The following is a 16,381-nucleotide window of genomic DNA, read 5'->3' as shown; positions in this document are numbered from 1 at the left end:
CCCCTAGCAGTGTCCCCAAGGAGAGTCCAAAAATCCAGGCAAGTGTGTCCATCCATGTCAACAAACCAGTTCCAGCAGTTTGCACCTCCACCAGCAGCAGGTCTTTGGTAAAGCTAATGGGTCTGCATTGCCCATTCAAGACCAAGCTATCCCCAAAATACTTTGCATTACCAGAAGGAACAATATATTGCAGAGGGAACAAAGAAGTCTGAGGGGGCTGGCAGATGACAGCCGCACCCCTGCTAATAAAAAAGCCCTGGGCCTTTGACCCCGCAAGCTCTGGTGCCACTACACCACTGTACAGCACGATTTCTCTCGTGGCCTTGGTGCACTTGTGGCAGTGAAATGTAGTTCCCTGTCTCCTCCTCCCTGTTAGCACAGGCACTATCAGCTGTATGCTGCCTTGCATTCCCACACAGCTGGCATCGCTCACATCCCCTTCCCTCTGTTCGCACCCTGCTTTTCCTTTCTTGAGGACCAAACAAGAGACATGACATTAACTGTGGCTGTTTAAAGAAATGCGGGTGGCAGTAGCCGTTCTGTGTGTGTGTGTGAGAGGGAGAGGGGGAGGGAGGGAGAAACATAGATGGATGGATGGATGGATGGATGTGAAGTGGAGAAACTCCACTTCTCAGCCTTTTATAATAGGGTGAAAACCTGCTCAAATGCTGGGAAACCATCAAAGGATCAGTGGGTGTGCATATCTCTGAGTGTGTGTCTGTGTGCACTCACTAAGCATAGTATTTCGTGCACCTGAACACATATTTATTTACTCAGGCTTTTTCTGACCACTAATGGACTATGGTGCTGCTCTGTTTTATTGTTGTCCTTGCTGTAATGCTTCTTTAAATTACTTATCATTTTATATTGTTTTTCTATTGTATTGCATATGCATTTTAGTATGAACTGCTTAGGGATTTTTCCATATCAAATAGTAGAGAAGTATTATTATTTATATAAATTGCTAATTAAATATTGTATAAACTATTATTAATTATATACATTATTAAATAATTATTATATAGATTAATAATAATATGTGACAAAGTGGGCTATCGTCCACAAAAGCCCCTGCCATAATAATAAGGCTTTCACGAGACTTTGTGGTGGCTGTTTTTATTGATGGGAACGGTAGCCAGAAATGCCGCCCGCCCCGCCCCTGGGTCTCAAGGGCATCCTCGCCCTCTCGCGCGGCACCTCTCATCTTGCAAAGCCGCACGAGTACTGTCAACCGAAGAGCGCACCGCCGTCCCCTTGCGTTGGTCATGGGGAGGATTCCAGCTATGCCCGTTGAGACAAAGCCGTTTCTGCATTCTCAGTAATTGCATTGATCAGAGGGGAGTGGGGGGCGAATACACTGCCCCATCCGTCTTGTTTGAGCTTTTGTCCCAAGTCTGGTCAATTACAGCTGAGGATCGGTCCTCCCATCTGGACACGCAGGGATGGCTGTGCCTCAAACGTCCATTCGTTGCTTATCTGGGTAAATCCCTGGGCAGCAAGGAAAGGAAGGAGAAGAGAAAACAATGCAACCCACTGGTTGTTGGGGCGGGGGGGGGGGAGGCAGAAGTGGGGGGCGGATGGGGTGGTCAACAAATTTCTGACAGCTGAATGGGGGAGGGGGATCCGAGACTCAGCAGGAGGTAGGGGCAGACAGAACTTTCACCTCTACCTCTTCTTTCCTGATTGGCTGGTTTCCATATTCCTAATAATAATTCCGAACATTTGTAGAGCCCTTCCAAGTATGCAAGAGCACTTCATGTACCTTATTTAGTTGCAATCATCACACGCCCCCCCCCCCCCGCCAAATCCTGTAAGGCCAGTCAGTATTATTATCGCCCATATTAGAGGGTTGTGGCAGGGCTTATAGGGAGCAGCTTGCCTAAGGCCACCTAATGAATTCATGGCAGAGGCAAGATTCAAACCGGGGACTTCCTGATTCGCAGCCTACAGAGCAATCCTATCTCTGGTGCTGGGAAGATCTGAAGGCAGGGAAAAAGAAGGTTCCAAAGCCCTGATGCCCAGCACAGCATGCTGCCTGGGAATGATGGGAACTATAGTCCAACACATTTGACATGCCCCAGGTTGGGAGAGGCTGCACTCTATAAAAGTTAAACAGTACTAAAGCTATTCACTCATTTGTGTTCATAACTAAAATATGTACACAGACAATTGTTGCTTAATATTTACTTTCCCCTTTGCAAGGGGGATTTATAAAAGAAAAGAACAGTGAGTGAAAACGATTTCTGTAAATAAACCTATGGGATCCACTTGGTTAAATCTCTTGTTCAGGCTTAGCAGAAGGGGTGATCAGTGGGGATTTAAATCGGTGCTCTGAAAGATAACAAATTGACTCCAGCTCCATTGCTGCCAGATGCTTAAACACTGTCTCGAAAGAGGGAGGGGGGAGCTAAATGCAGAAGGAGGTGGAGGTCTTCCCCAACCTCCAGATGTGTCAGACTACAGCTCTTAGCATCCCCATCAGAGGGAAGGGACCACAGCTCAGTGACAGAGCCCCTGCTTTGCAGGCAGAAGGTCCCAGGTTCGATCCCTGGTATCTCCAGGTAGGGTAGGAAAAACTCCTCCAGGAAACCCTGGACAGCTGTTGCTGCCAGTCAGTGTCACCAATACTGGGCTAAATGGAGCAAGGGGCTGACTCACGATGAGGCAGCTTCCACTGTTTATTAGGAGCATCGTAGTTGAGTGGTAGAGCCCTTCTTTGCATGCAAAAAGTCCCAGGTTCGATCCCCGGCATCTCCAGATAGGGCTGGGAAAACTCCTCCCTGAAACCCCAGAGAGCCACTGCTGCCAGTCAGTGTTGACAATACTGGGCTAGATGGACTCAGGGTCTGACTTAGTGTAAGGCAGTTTCTGATGTTCCATGCTGGCTGAGGATGATGGGAGTTGTGGTGCAACAACAGGTGGTGGTTGGGAGGCTGGCCTAGGCAAGTGTCACCACTCATATTGCAGGAGGGATCCAGGGGGAGTTACTCTAAAAAGAAACTTAGTTTGTTCAGGAAAGTCTAGAATGGTGCTTGCAGTGGAGGGACTAGAACCTCTAGTACCTTCCCCAACCTGGTGCCCTGCAGATGTTTTGGACTGCAGCCCCCATGGCCAGTCGCCATGCTGTCTGGGAATGATGGGAGTTGCAGTCCAAGGGCAGCATCCAATGTTAGTCCTATGCAGAGTAGAGCCATTAAAATGAGTAGGACTTACCTTAGTCATAACTTAAAGTCTCATTTCATTCAGGGGGTCTACTCTAAGTAGGACTAACACTGGATAAGACCCCAACAGATCTGGAGGGCACCAGGTTGGCCAAGGCTGGGCTTGCCTGACGAAGAATTCTGCAGAACTCAAAAGCTCGCACAATGTTGTGCAGCATTTTGGCTGGCCTGAATAGTGGTATTGCCAAACTGAGGATTTGGGAGTGGCTTTTTTTCTAGGGATGTACGAAAGTGACTTACCTTTCTGCTGATTATGTTGATGGTGGGGGGGAGGCATTCTGTCCCTCCCCCCAGAATCCTGGCCGGGGGGGGAGGCGCTCCGTTCCTCACCCCCGGAATCCTGGCCGGCTGGCTGTGCTCTGCAGCGATTCTGCGGAGCCGCCGGCCGGCTCCACCAGCAGCCAGACATCCGGCTGCTGGCTAGCAGGGATGCAAATGACAGCGGCCGTAGCCACCGCCATTTGCGTCCCTGCAGTCAGCCATGATAAGCGCCCATGGGCTTCGCCATTTGTGTTCCTTATTTTGGCACATCTTAGTCTACGTAAACATTTATATAGACTAAGACGGCGAAAATAAGGGGAACGCAAATAGCGTAGCTTCTACACTATTTGCGTTCCCCTTATTTTCGCCTTCTTAGTCTACGTAAATGTTTACGTAGACTAAGACATGCCAAAATAAGGAATGCAAATGGCGGCGGCCATGGCCGCCACCATTTGCGTACGCGCGTTTTTTTTTTTTTTTTTAAATCAGCCATGATAGGCTACGTAAACATTTACGTAGCCTATCACAGTGTTTTTTTAAAATCTAGCCGTGATAGGCTACGTAAATCTTTACGTAGCCTATCACTTTTTTTGTTTGTTTTAACCTGGAAATGGTGGTGGTGGCAGCTGGTCAGAAGACCGGCCACCGCCGCCACCGAACCGCTGCCAGAGCCGCTGCCGGAGCCACTGCCACCAGGAAGATCCGCCCAAGGAAAGTCCCATCCCGGGGGGGGGGGGGGCGTTCCACCACCGATTTCAGGGGGCCGAATGCACTGGCATTCAGCCTCCCCAAGATCCGTGGCGGAACTTTCGTACATCCCTATTTTTTTCTCATGAGCCATCATGGCTAATTCTTGTGCTTATCCACAGATTTTGTAAAAATATTGTTTTCTAAAAATGTTGCGGACAGTTGGAGACATTCTCCCTTCAGAGCAGCGCGGATGGCATTTGAGTGAATTCACAGTGCCACCTCGTGGACCATGACTAAACTGCACTTATTCTATGGGATCCTGCTTTATCCCCCAAACCCCTGGTGAATAGCACACCACAAATGGACTGTTCCCAAAGATTCTGGCAGGCTGAATTGGTGTTCCCGGGCACCATCTCCAAGCGAAATTTGCAAGTAATCCAAACGGCATGCTGTGAAGGAAGGCACAATCTTCTGGGAGGTGCTGTGGTCAATTTTTATATGCAGGCACTCTTCATGGAAGAGGCAGCTGTGCTGAGATATAAAGAGAGGGGGGGGGTGATGATAGACAGACAGACAGACAGACAGACAGATTCCTCGCAGTGTACAGGAGGCAAGGCTCATGGCGATTCAGTGCCAGCACTTTTTCATTAGCCATGTGGGAATGCAAGGCAACATAGAATTGATGGTGCTGACAGGGATGGGGAGGAGGAGAAGGAAGAGAGAGGGAGCTACATTTCACTCCCACACATGCCCTCCTAGGCAACGAGAGGAATCACGCTGTACAGTGAGGGGCACCAGGGCTCACAGGGTAAAAGCTCTGGGACTTTTTTTATTAGCAGGGGTGCTGATGTCATCTGCCAGCCTCCTCAGACATCCCTGTTCCCTCTGAGCTGCAATCCCCACAGCACCCAGGAGAAAAGGGATTCTCCCAACAACCATATGTTGTTCCCTGGTGTAATGCAAAGTATTTGGGGGATAGCTTGGTCTTGAATGGGCAGTTCAGACCCATCAGCTTTACCAAAGACCTGCTCCTGGTGGAGATGGGAACTCCTGGAACTGGTTTGTTGATATGGATCAATGCAGCTGCCTGCAGTGTTTGGACTCTCCTTGTGGGGGGGGGGTGGCCATGGGGACTGTCATGATGGACACCTGCACTTCCAAACTGACCATGACACCCCTGTCCATTCCCCTGGCACCTTCCCCAGCCATGAGCATGAAGGAGGGCCTCAAGTGCAGAACGCTTACCTTTCAGTGAGGAACTGGGGCGGTGGCGGCGGCAATGCAGACTGGGCTCTTGGCTCTCCTGGGAGGAGGCCTCCTTCCCTCAGAAATCCCTCTGCATTCACAGCAGCACCTTCAGAAGAACAAGTGGGATTGTGCTGAGCAGGCCCAATACACCCCTCCAGAATTCCTCATGTCCCCTTCCCCTGACCCCAGCCTCTTTTCTCCCAGCCACTGAATAGTTGTTGGTTTCCCGGCTTTTGCGTGGTTTTCCCCACATTCTAAAAGGCTGAAATGTCTCTCCTATCTCTTAGTTACCAGCAGGACGAGCTTCACGCTCAAATGTGCTGGCATTTTGGCCCCACCCCTTTTGTGTTTGGCCACGCCCACCCCAGAACAGGCCCTCCAGAGCTTCCAAAATGGAATTCAGCTCTTGGGCTGAAAGAGGTTCCACATGCCTGATTTAAAGGAACAGTTTCCCTTGAAAGCCTTAATAGTTTTTTGCCTATCCATACACTGGAAAAAATTGTATTTAATCATCTATTAAATTAAATTTTAGCATTATTAATTCAATTTATGAGTCATCCTAGAGGAGAAGCTCTCAGGGTGATATGCCTGCTGCTAGGTTTTATTCTGGTTGCATTTTTATACTGTAGTTTTAAGCTTTGATATTTTATACTGTTTTTATTCTATACTTTGTGCTTTTAATCTCTGTGAATCACCCAGAGAGCTTCAGCTATTGGGCGGTATAGAAATGTAATAAATAAATAAACATCATAAAAGCCTATCATCTTAATTTATGAGTTGTCCCAGAACAGAAGCTCTCAGAATACCATACATCAAAAAAGCATGTTGTTGTTGTTGTCGTTATTTCTAACAAAAATCCTACCTCAGATGTAGAAAAACAAGAGAGGACAATACAGAAAAGGCCTCAGCTAACCTTGAGGCATCTTCTTCAGGCACATAGTATGGCTTCTGCCTGCCGTTCCCTCAGGAGAGGATTGCGATCGCAACACCTCACCGCCAGCCCTGGCAATTGACAAGAAGGCCTGGATCCTCTCCTCAGCGGCCTGGGCTGTGGATTCTTCTTCAAGGCAAGTCCTCTCTTGTCCCTTCTGACCATGGGGTGACAGACTCTGTAAATGGCTCAGATCCAAAGCGGCACCTGCATTCGTGGTCACGCCAAATTCCTCCTGCGGAGCTATGGGCTCGGAGATGCGATGAACCTTCTCAGAAAGGTCTGGAGTTCCGGACAGCCAGCTCTGGTCTCTGGAGTCCGCCAGCCTGTTCCTCACCTGCAGCCTTTCCATTTCTCTCTCCAGCCGCTCACTGAGGTCCCTAGCTAGGATATGAATCTTCCTTACTCTTTCTTGCTTATTTTGATATGAAGAAAGGCCTGGGGTATCTGAAGACGCCCATGCCTCAGTGGGCCTTTTTGGCGGAAGAAAAGGACTTGGTACGTATTGCACTCTAGGAGGGGAGGCGATGAACAAGTCCTTCAGGTTCAAAGGGCTGCTGATGCCACCTTCAGGTGCAAGAGAAAGAGGCAAATCCGGCATTCTGGTCACTTCCGCCATGCAAGCCCTCATTGGATACAGGTCGCTAGCAGAAGACAAGGAGAGAACCGCAAAGGAAGGCACGCTTTAATGACAGCAAGTCTCTTCCTTATTAGTGATGTACTACTAAAATGGTGCAAAATAGGTCATGCCACCCATGTTGAGGTGATCCCAAGGGATTATGTGGGCTGTAATCCTAGACACCACCAGTGTTTGCCAGTCCGATGCCCTCAAGATGTGTTGGACACCCAGCATTCCCACGGGCAGTGTGCCTATGTGCACCAGTTGCCGGGGAACATGGGTGGGAGGGTGCTGTTGCACTCATGTCCTTCTTGAGAGTTTTCCATTCAGGCATCTGGTTGGCCACTGTGGGAACAGAATTCCGGACTGGATTGGCTTTTGGCCTGAACCAGCAGGGCTCTTCTTATTCCTGGAACCGCAATGGCAGGGGATCACACCAAATAAAGGGGCAAGCTAAGGGTTAAATTTGTTTGTGGAGGGGTTTAAAGCAGTTGGGTGTGGTAACAAGGATCACTCAGGAAGCAGAGGGAATTAACAGCACTGGATGCATCCCAGAGCCTTCGTGCAAACAGGGGTCACAAGTGCATGTGTATGCGTGGAGGGGAAATGTTGCGTAGCAGCCAGGTAGCGGCAGAGAAGTTTCCATTTTAGCCTGGGGTCTGTGAGCATAAAAAGACTAGTGTGTTCACTATGCTCTGCAGTAGTTGTGGTTTCATTCTGTTAGAAGCCTGACCTGGTTTGTTCTGCTGTCTAATCATTCTGCTGCTTAGCCGGAGACTATTGGTTTATGCCAAGCCCTTCACTTTCTGGCATCAACACCCCTGAGCCAGGCTAATAGCGATGGTGCAAGTTATCAGAGGGGTCTGAGCCTGCCGGGAACCCTTACTTTTATCTGTCACATCACACACCTATATAGCTGGGACTAACTGGATTTCACAAACCTGTGCAATTCCACCTCGTTCCTTAGCAGAGCACAAGATGCTTGGTGGACCCACTCTGTGACTTCTAGTTCTGGATGTTTATTGTTTGCACATTTCTGGAATTTAAAAACAGTGTTTGAAAATGCTGGAATAAATTTATAGCACAAACCAAGAGGAGCACCCTTTCTCCCCATTGATTGGATATAGGCTGAGTAATATAAGTGGCGCTTGTGACATTGAACCGGGGTCTCCAACCAGATGCCTGAGGGGCACCTCTCTTGTCCCCGCCAGTCTCCCTGCCCTTCCTGGTTTTAATTTCATTTCTTAAGACATTATGTGTTGTTTTTAAATGGGGGGGTGGCTTTCTGCAATGTGAAGCACCACCCTCCAGAGCTATCTTTATTTGGCTTCCAAAGAGCAGGTTTGTGTTTTGGAGCTGAGACCCCACCTCTGTCTCATACTTCGGTTCTTGGGCAAGTGACTTTTCTTGGAGCCTCACCAGTTTGCCTTCTGAAATGAGTGATTTGTGACAGGCCATGCCCACTATGGTAGCCATTTTGCAAATGGGCAAGCCCTACCCCATGGCAGCCGTTGTGTGAGAGCACCTATGACATGCTCCCCAAATTCCAAATGGGCCCACCAACCCAAAAAAGTTTGGGAACCCCCACAATGAGCATGTGTGCACCTTTATGAACATGGAACAGTTCTTTGGTTTATCACTTGAAAAGGGGGGATGTAACAGGCCAACGCTGGCCGAACCATTCAGAAACTGCCTAACATTACTCCCCCATGCCACAAACTAGGGATGTATTGATCTTGTTAAATTCATTCCATCTGTGTTTCACAAATGGTCAGATGTCTTTTGTTCCGTCGTCCTCTCATTGACAGAATCAGATTTATGTTTTTTTAGGGATGTACCAGACTTTTGTTCCTGTTTGCAAATACACATTTGTGCTCATGAGCATTAGCACAAGTACGCACGTGCACAAATGCGCGTTTGCAAAAATCCTCCCCAAAGTAAAAAACGGTCCACAAATCCACGGAGTCTGTGTGACTCAGAAAAAGCCTGTCCACTGTGGAATCTGCAGGTCAGTTTCATAGAAACCTGAACTCATCTGAATCCATTTGAATACCTATTATAATTTAAATAGAAATACAGTCCATCTCACCATAGTGTGGAAGAGTGTGGCCAGGTGACCTGTGGGCCCACTTGTTCAGTCCGTTGTTCAGGTGCTAACAGTTCCTAAGGTTCTTTATCTTTAAACTAGAGTTGGACAGGACAGTCTTTCAAATAGAGGGCACCCTCAACTAGAGGACTGTCCTCTGAAAAAGAGGACACATGGCCACCCTAGCTCCCTCCTCAACTCCTCCTCCTCCCCCCCTTCTTACCAGGCCCCGATTATGCTTGGTGTCCGTTGCAGGAGCTGCTCCCCCTTGGGACCACTGGGACTCCGTCCTGCCCTTTTTCCTGCCAAAAGCTTCTTTCTGTTTCCTGTAGACTTCTTGCAGCCTTTTATTTCTTGCCTCACGGGCCTGCCTTAATGACTGTTTTTCTTCCTGGTTCCTCTTGTTCCGTTCAGCCACCTTTTTTTTCATGAATTCCTGGACCTCTTCAGGGCTATAGGGATTCCTCCTGCATGTTTCTGGCCTGCCACAGCTCTGGGGTTGGTTCTCCTTTCCGGAATGGTCACTCCTCTGAGGAGACCTTGCTGTCCTGCACTTGCAATTTGTGGAGGACCCTCTGGGGTCTTCCAACAGGGCATCCACAGGTGCATACTTGACCTTGGGAGATTGCTTGCCCCCGAGCCAATCAGGGACACACATGGGTCCTGCATTTCCTTTCCTTCTGGTTGGTCTTTCCTGATCTACTGTTCTCTTTTCGAGATCTGGATCTTTCTGGAGCCTCAAGGTCCTGCTGTTCATCCCATGAGAGCTCTCCCAATCTCCACATATTTGGTTTAATTCTCCAACCTCTCTTGCCCGTTTGGTTTCCTCCATCTCACTCTGTATGGCTTGACAGTTTCCTCGAAGGCTTTGTTCTCCCTGGGCCGTTGTCAACCAAGCTGTTTCAGATCCTGTGGAAAGCAGTTGAGAGCACACCATAGTTGAGAGCACAACATATACCCCTACAGAGGGATTGTTTCCTTCTGTCTCCAACATGGCATTGACCCAACCTGAGTTCCATGAAGACAATCCCAAGCTCACTTGTCCTCTTTCCCACCGCAACCCACTTGTTCACCTGCCTCTCGCTCTGGCCCAGACAACGGCGGTGGCAAGGGAGAGGAGCAGGAGATGCCGCAGCCTCCTCACTCACAAGGTCTCTGCCTGCCAAGCAAGCAAGTGGGAGCAAGGATGAAGAAGAGGAGGAGGAGCAAGAGCTGCTGGTGACCAGGGCGGTGAGAAGGTGGACGCACTGAGGGAGGGAGCCCATGGAGGGTGTACAATGAAAGAGGTCAGGGCTGCATTAGAGGTAGGCATGGTTGCGCACTTGCCGAGGGCCCACACTCCAGCAGGGACCCACTTACAAAATCCCCCTGGAGTTGCTTCTCCTCTTCACCATTCCAATGCAGCATCAGTGTGTCTGTGGGGACCTCCAACAGTGCCCACAAAGCTTTCCATGCCCTGCCGCCTTCAAAATTTTATTTTAATTTTAAAAAAAAAACCTTGAAAAATGTTAGGATACTGGATTAAGAACATAAGAACATAAGAAGAGCCATTCTGGATCAGACCAAGGGTCCATCCAGTCCAGCATTCTGTTCACGCAATGGCCGACCAGCTGTCAACCAGGAACCCACAAACAAGGCATGAGTGCAACAGCACCCTGCTGCCCATGTTTCCCAGCAATGGGAGTACATAGGCTCATTTCCTCTGGTACTGGAGGTAGCACATAACCATCAAGACTAGTAGACATGGATAGCCTTCTCCTCCAGGGATTTTTCCAACCCCCTTTTAAAGCCATCCAAATGGGTGGCCATCACTACATCCTGTGGTAGCGAGTTCCACAGTTTAACTATGTGCTATGTGAAGAAGGACTTCCTTTTATCTGTCCTGAATCTCCCACAAATCAGCTTCATAGGATGACCCTGGGTTCTAGTATTTCGAGGGGGGGAACTGTCTCCCTATCCACTTTCTCCACACCATGCATAATTTTGTAGACCTCTACCATGTCTCCCCTTACCCTCCTTTTTTCCAAGCTAAAGAATCACAACTGTTGTAACCTTCCCTCACAGAGGAGATGCTCCAGCCCCTTGATCATTTTAGGGGCCCTTTTCTACACCTTTTCCAGCTCTACAATATCTTTTTAGGTGTGGTGACCAGAACTGGACACAGTATTCCAAGTGTGGTCGCACCATAGATTTGTATAGGAGCAGTATGCTGTTGGCAGTTTTATTCTCAATCCCTTTTCTAATTATGCGTATCATGGAGTTTGCCCTTTTTACAGCAGCTGCACACTGGGTTGACATCTTCATCGAGCTGTCCACCACAACCCCAAGATCTCTTTCCTGGTAAGTCACCACTAGCTCAGATCCCATCAGGCTATACTTGAAGTTGGGATTTTTTGCCCCAACATGCATCACTTCACACTTGCTTACATTGAATGGCATTTGCTATTTAGATGCCCATTCTCCTAGTTTGGAGAGATCCTTTTTGGAACTCCTCACAATCCCTTTTTGTTTTAACCATGCTAAATAATATGGTGTCATCCGCGAACTTGGCCACTTCACTGCTCACTCCTAATTCCAGATCATTTATGAACAGGTTGAAAAGCACTGGTCCTAATACAGATCCCTGTGGAACCCCACCATTTACTTCCCTCCATTGGGAGAATTTGCCATTTAATCCCACTCTCTGCTTGCTGTCCTTTAACCAGTTACTGATCCATAAAAGGACCTGTCTTCTTATTCCATGACTGCTAAGTTTTTTCAGAAGTCTTTGGTGAGGCACTGAGTCAAAAGCCTTTTGGAAGTCCAAGTAAACCATGTCTGCCGGATCACCCCTGTCTACATGTTTATTGACGCTCTCAAAGAACTCTAAAAGAGTTCCTGATCCTGCTGCTGATCGGCTGTTCAGGGGGGCAGAAAGAGAAGGAGAGAGTTGCCTCCTGGCCCCACCCAATCTTCTTCCACCCACACAGACCTTTCCCCTTTGCTCTCTGTCTCTCTCCACTGCCAGCCTCTAACCTTGCTGTTTCTCCCCCACATCTTTACCTCCTTGTTTCTCCACCCTCCTAGCCTCTAGCCTTGCTATTTGTCTCAGGATTTTCCCCTCCTTTCCAGTCCCTAGCCTTGCTCTTTCTCTCCCCACTTTCTCTTTCTCTTTCTTCTTCCTCCCAGTCCCTAGCCTTGCTCTTTCTCTCCCCACTTTCTCTTTCTCTTTCTTCTTCCTCCCAGTCCCTAGCCTTGCTCTTTCTCTCCCCACTTTCTCTTTCTCTTTCTTCTTCCTCCCAGTCCCTAGCCTTGCTCTTTCTCTCCCCACTTTCTCTTTCTCTTTCTTCTTCCTCCCAGTCCCTAGCCTTGCTCTTTCTCTGCCTTCTTTCTCTCACTATTTCTTCCTTCTACAAACCCCTAGCCTTGCTCTTTTTATCTCCCTTCCCAGCCCTTTCTCTCATTCTTCGCACAGACATACACAACACCTTCCTGGCCAGGGTTCTGATGGCAGAGGAGATAGGAGTGCCAGGTGAGGAATGGAGTGGCTGAGTCTGGGGTCAAGGCAGGGAAAACTTGTTCATTCCTTATGGGGCTGGGGGCATTTTCCTTTCCACTGAGGCTGGATATAGGTGTGTGTGTGGATAGAATGAGCAGAGCAATCTTAGGTAGATCTGCTCAGAAGTAATTCCCACCAAGCTCCATGTAGGCATGCATAGGATTGCAACCTTAAATGGGTATTTTGTTGTGCTGCTGTGGGGTCAAATACTTGGATTGGCTTTGGAGTTCAGACCCTTCCTCTGCTTGAACTCAGTTTCTTGGGTGAATGGCTTGTCTTTTTACTCTCCAGGCTCCAACAGCAGCCATTATATGACTAGCCACATCTTCCATGAGAGCCATTTTGTGGTGGTGCCCACAGCAGTTTCTCAAATTCTCAAATGTGCCCACAGGTCCAAAAAGGTTGGGCTTAGCCAATGTTTTTGATTATCATTTCAAGGGTATCATCAGAATGAAGGCACTTCTTCAAAGATCTTCTTTGGCAGTCTTGGTTTTACGTTCATTACAAGTCTAACTAAGGACAAGTGGGTGAGGACCTAACATCTTCCTTTTCAGAACTCAGCAGGGGACCAACTTGGGTATATTTAGTAATATGAATATTTCAAAGCTTGGAATAACCAGAATCAAAGGGAAGACACAACTAACAATTTCAGTTGGGCTCTGGGTGCCAAGTGTTCTTAAACCTTTGCTCCCAGGAAACTGGGCTGGGGGGGGGGATCAGAAAATACAGTACCTATGGTGAGCTTTGTTGCTTCCCATTCAGACCCATTCTTTGGATATTTAAGGGGAGGTCCAAGAATCTTCCTCACCAGCTTCTGGCCTTCTCTCCAGGCTGAAGCACCAAATAAATTGGCTCCTGGAACATAAACACAACAGAGACTTTTGAAAAACCAAACACTCTAAGTGGGAGCGATTGTGTGCTTTTCCCACTGCAAGATTTCCTGTGAGTTGCTCCACTGCCCTCCCATTTCTCTGTGGTCTCCCCCCACCCCACAGTCAGACTCTAAAGAGGCAGTACCCACTTGTCTCCTTGAGTGATGTGACTCTACAGTGTGCCGAACACATCCATTTTCCTATCAAGGTTTTATTGACTTTTACAAAATCCTTACAAAAAGCATCATGTGAAGCTGCCTTCTGCTGTGTCAGTCCCTTCATCTATCTAGCCCAGTATTGTAAACACTGACTGGCAGCAACGGGTCTCCAGGGTTTCAGGCAGGAGACTTTCTAGTCCCACCTGGAGGCACTGGGGATCGAATCTGGTTCCTTCTGCCTGCAAAGCAGGGCTCTACCACTGAGCTATAGTCCTTCCCACTGAGCCACAAATAGCAAAAGCTTCCAAGCTCCTCCTTATGGCTGCACCAGAGGAGGCGAGGAGAGGATGGATCACAGGAGGCAAGCTTTGTGCATACTTGTGCACATAATGCTAAACCATGGTTTAGTGTAGCATCCAAAGCAGGCCATAGGGTCACTGAGCTGCAGAATAATAGTCCACCATGCTTATTATTGATCTCATTTGTGTACCCACCCAAAAGATCCTGCTACATCTGGGACATACATTCCACCTTTACGCCATGGTGGTCTTAGACTGGTGCCAAAAAGATGGCAGTGTGGGTGCTAAGCAAGCTTCTCTTGGGGTAGCATTCCAGAACCTGGGGGCCACCACCAAAAAGGTCCTCCTGGTCCTGGTTGGAATGATCTCAGCCATATTTTGCAGAAGCTGAATTTTCTGGAATACCTTCAAAGGCAGTCCCACATGCAACACATTATAGTAATCCAACCTTACTATAGTTGGACTCGATGGTCTTATAGGCCCCTTCCAACCCTACCATTCCATGATTCGACCTGAAGGTTACCAGGGCACAGACCACTGCAACTAGGTTATCTACCTCCTGATAGGGTTGTAGCTGCGACACTAGCTGCAGCTGGTAAAAGGCACTGCATGCCACAGAGGTGTCATGGCCCAGGACTGAGGACCTTCCGAGACTGAGTTTTCTACTGATAGTGGCTCCAAAGAGGAGTTGGAACCAGTTGCCGGACCTTCTTAAGTGGGGCCCTCCACACTGGATCCCACACCCTGTTAATCCCCAGGAGGTGACGCTGCCCTCTGACTCTGAGCGGTGGGTGTTGGATGCCTCTGGTGTGGCTGTGAAGGGCGTTCCCTGACCAGCTCTTAATTCCTCGGACCCTCAGCGCCTGAACGAAACCAGCGACTGCAAGAGAGGGCACTGGCCCTGTAAAAAACGGGGTAACTTGGCCAGACCCTTGCTGCAGGGCTGCTCTCCGTGGGACTGAAGCTACTCCAGGCCCTGGTACTGCGGTGCTGGCCATGGTACTGAAGCCGCTCCTGTTCCAGTTGCCTCTCCCGCCCGCATTGTGCCTCTTCTCCGGAACCGTTGCCCAGAGCGGACAACTGAATCCCAGGCGGAGCAGGAGAAGAGGCCCCTGCAGCCTCTAGTGACAGTGATGGATCCAGGAACACCCCCTTGACTTTCAGGGGGAATGCCACCCCTCCGGAACAGGTTGAATCCCCCTCATCCATTCTGAGGAATCGCCCTAGCAGTGGGTCTGGACTAACGCCTCAGTTTGTTTAGCCTCACCCAGCCCATGACTGTGGCCAGCACCCCCCAGCATCACTTCTCCAAAGAGAAGAGATAGAACCGGGTGACATCTGCATACCGATGACAATGTGCTCCAAATCCCTAAATTAAGAACATCAGAAGAGCCCTGCTGGATCAGACCCAGCGTCCATCTTGTCCAGGATTCTGTTCACACAGTAGACAACCAGCTGCCCACTGGAAACCCACAGCAGGATGCAAGTGCAACAGCACCTTCCTGCCCATGTTCCACAGCAGCTGGTGTTCACGGGTACGCTGCCTCTTGTACTGGAGGTGGCACAGAGCCCTCAATCCTAACTCACTCAGTTAACTCACTCAGTGCTTCATGTAGATGTTAAACAGCAGTAGTGTCAGGATTCCCCTTTTGCCCTGCTGAAAACTCCAATAGCCATAATCAACACTCTGACCAGAGGCTGCATTTCCAAGGCTTTAATTCCATTTACCCTAATGAGGCATACAGATGCAAATTGCTAGAGACTCACAGACTACAAAGGAAAAGCCTTCAAGGAGTTCAAAGGGGAGCTACAAAAGTTGGTCTCCATTTGGCAACAGGTGGTAAACTCTCTTAACTTAAGGAGTGGGAGGGGAAACTCTCTCCCTCTCCTGTGACACCTCTAGGCATAGCTGTTGACGCCGAACCAATCGGGCAGAGTGCCTAAGCTCAGCCCCCGCAATTTCCCGCCTGCACCTGGTGTCTAAGAGTTCAGGTTGTCCTTTCCTCGCCTCCCCCTGTTCACTGTCATTCACAGGGAAGTGTGAAGGGAGGGCCTCTCCATCCAGCTGTGCCTTTGAAGCCTGGGAAAGTTCCTCCCCCACATGTTGCAGCTCTTCCTCAGAATCTGAACTGCTCTGGCTCTCTATATGCTCAGAGGCAACCCTGACAAGTAGTAGACAAGATGGGACTTTGCAGGACCTCTAAAGATGTAAAGGCCTGGGGTGGGGGGGAAACCCTGCAAAAATGGGGGGCAGAAAAATCCAAATCCCACCCCCCAGATCTTCTAAAACTGCCTCAGAAAATATGGAAAGAATGTTTGTCCCCCGCTGAATGTTCCTGACCCGCCTTTTTTCTGTCTTAATTTTTCTGGGCCGTCTCCTCTCTAGGGACCCCAAACCAAGGAGTCAAGCAGAAATCCCCCAAGACCACCTTCTGAAAATATCCTTTCGGGTAAGAGC

The 16,381-nt window shown here is 49.0% G+C and overlaps 1 protein-coding gene across 1 annotated transcript in view; it reads right to left on the bottom strand.

Moving 5' to 3' along the window:
• The window catches only part of CCDC187 (coiled-coil domain containing 187), a 73,179-nt gene that overhangs the window by 37,484 nt on the left and 19,314 nt on the right, over positions 1-16,381 (bottom strand). Inside the window, exons 7-11 of the mRNA XM_084821287.1 lie at positions 13,327-13,449; positions 9,280-9,965; positions 7,912-8,006; positions 6,334-6,995; positions 5,418-5,526 (exon numbers count right to left, since the gene is read on the bottom strand). Of these exons, the coding sequence (XP_084677413.1) occupies positions 5,418-5,526; positions 6,334-6,995; positions 7,912-8,006; positions 9,280-9,965; positions 13,327-13,449 (1,675 nt within the window). The remainder of the gene's footprint in view (positions 1-5,417; positions 5,527-6,333; positions 6,996-7,911; positions 8,007-9,279; positions 9,966-13,326; positions 13,450-16,381) is intronic.

The sequence above is a fragment of the Heloderma suspectum genome, chromosome 14, assembly GCF_057233095.1.
Source record: "Heloderma suspectum isolate Gila_16-S chromosome 14, 16-S_ref, whole genome shotgun sequence".
NCBI classification, from domain to species: domain Eukaryota; kingdom Metazoa; phylum Chordata; class Lepidosauria; order Squamata; family Helodermatidae; genus Heloderma; species Heloderma suspectum.
This window is presented reverse-complemented; position numbering and strand designations above follow the sequence as displayed.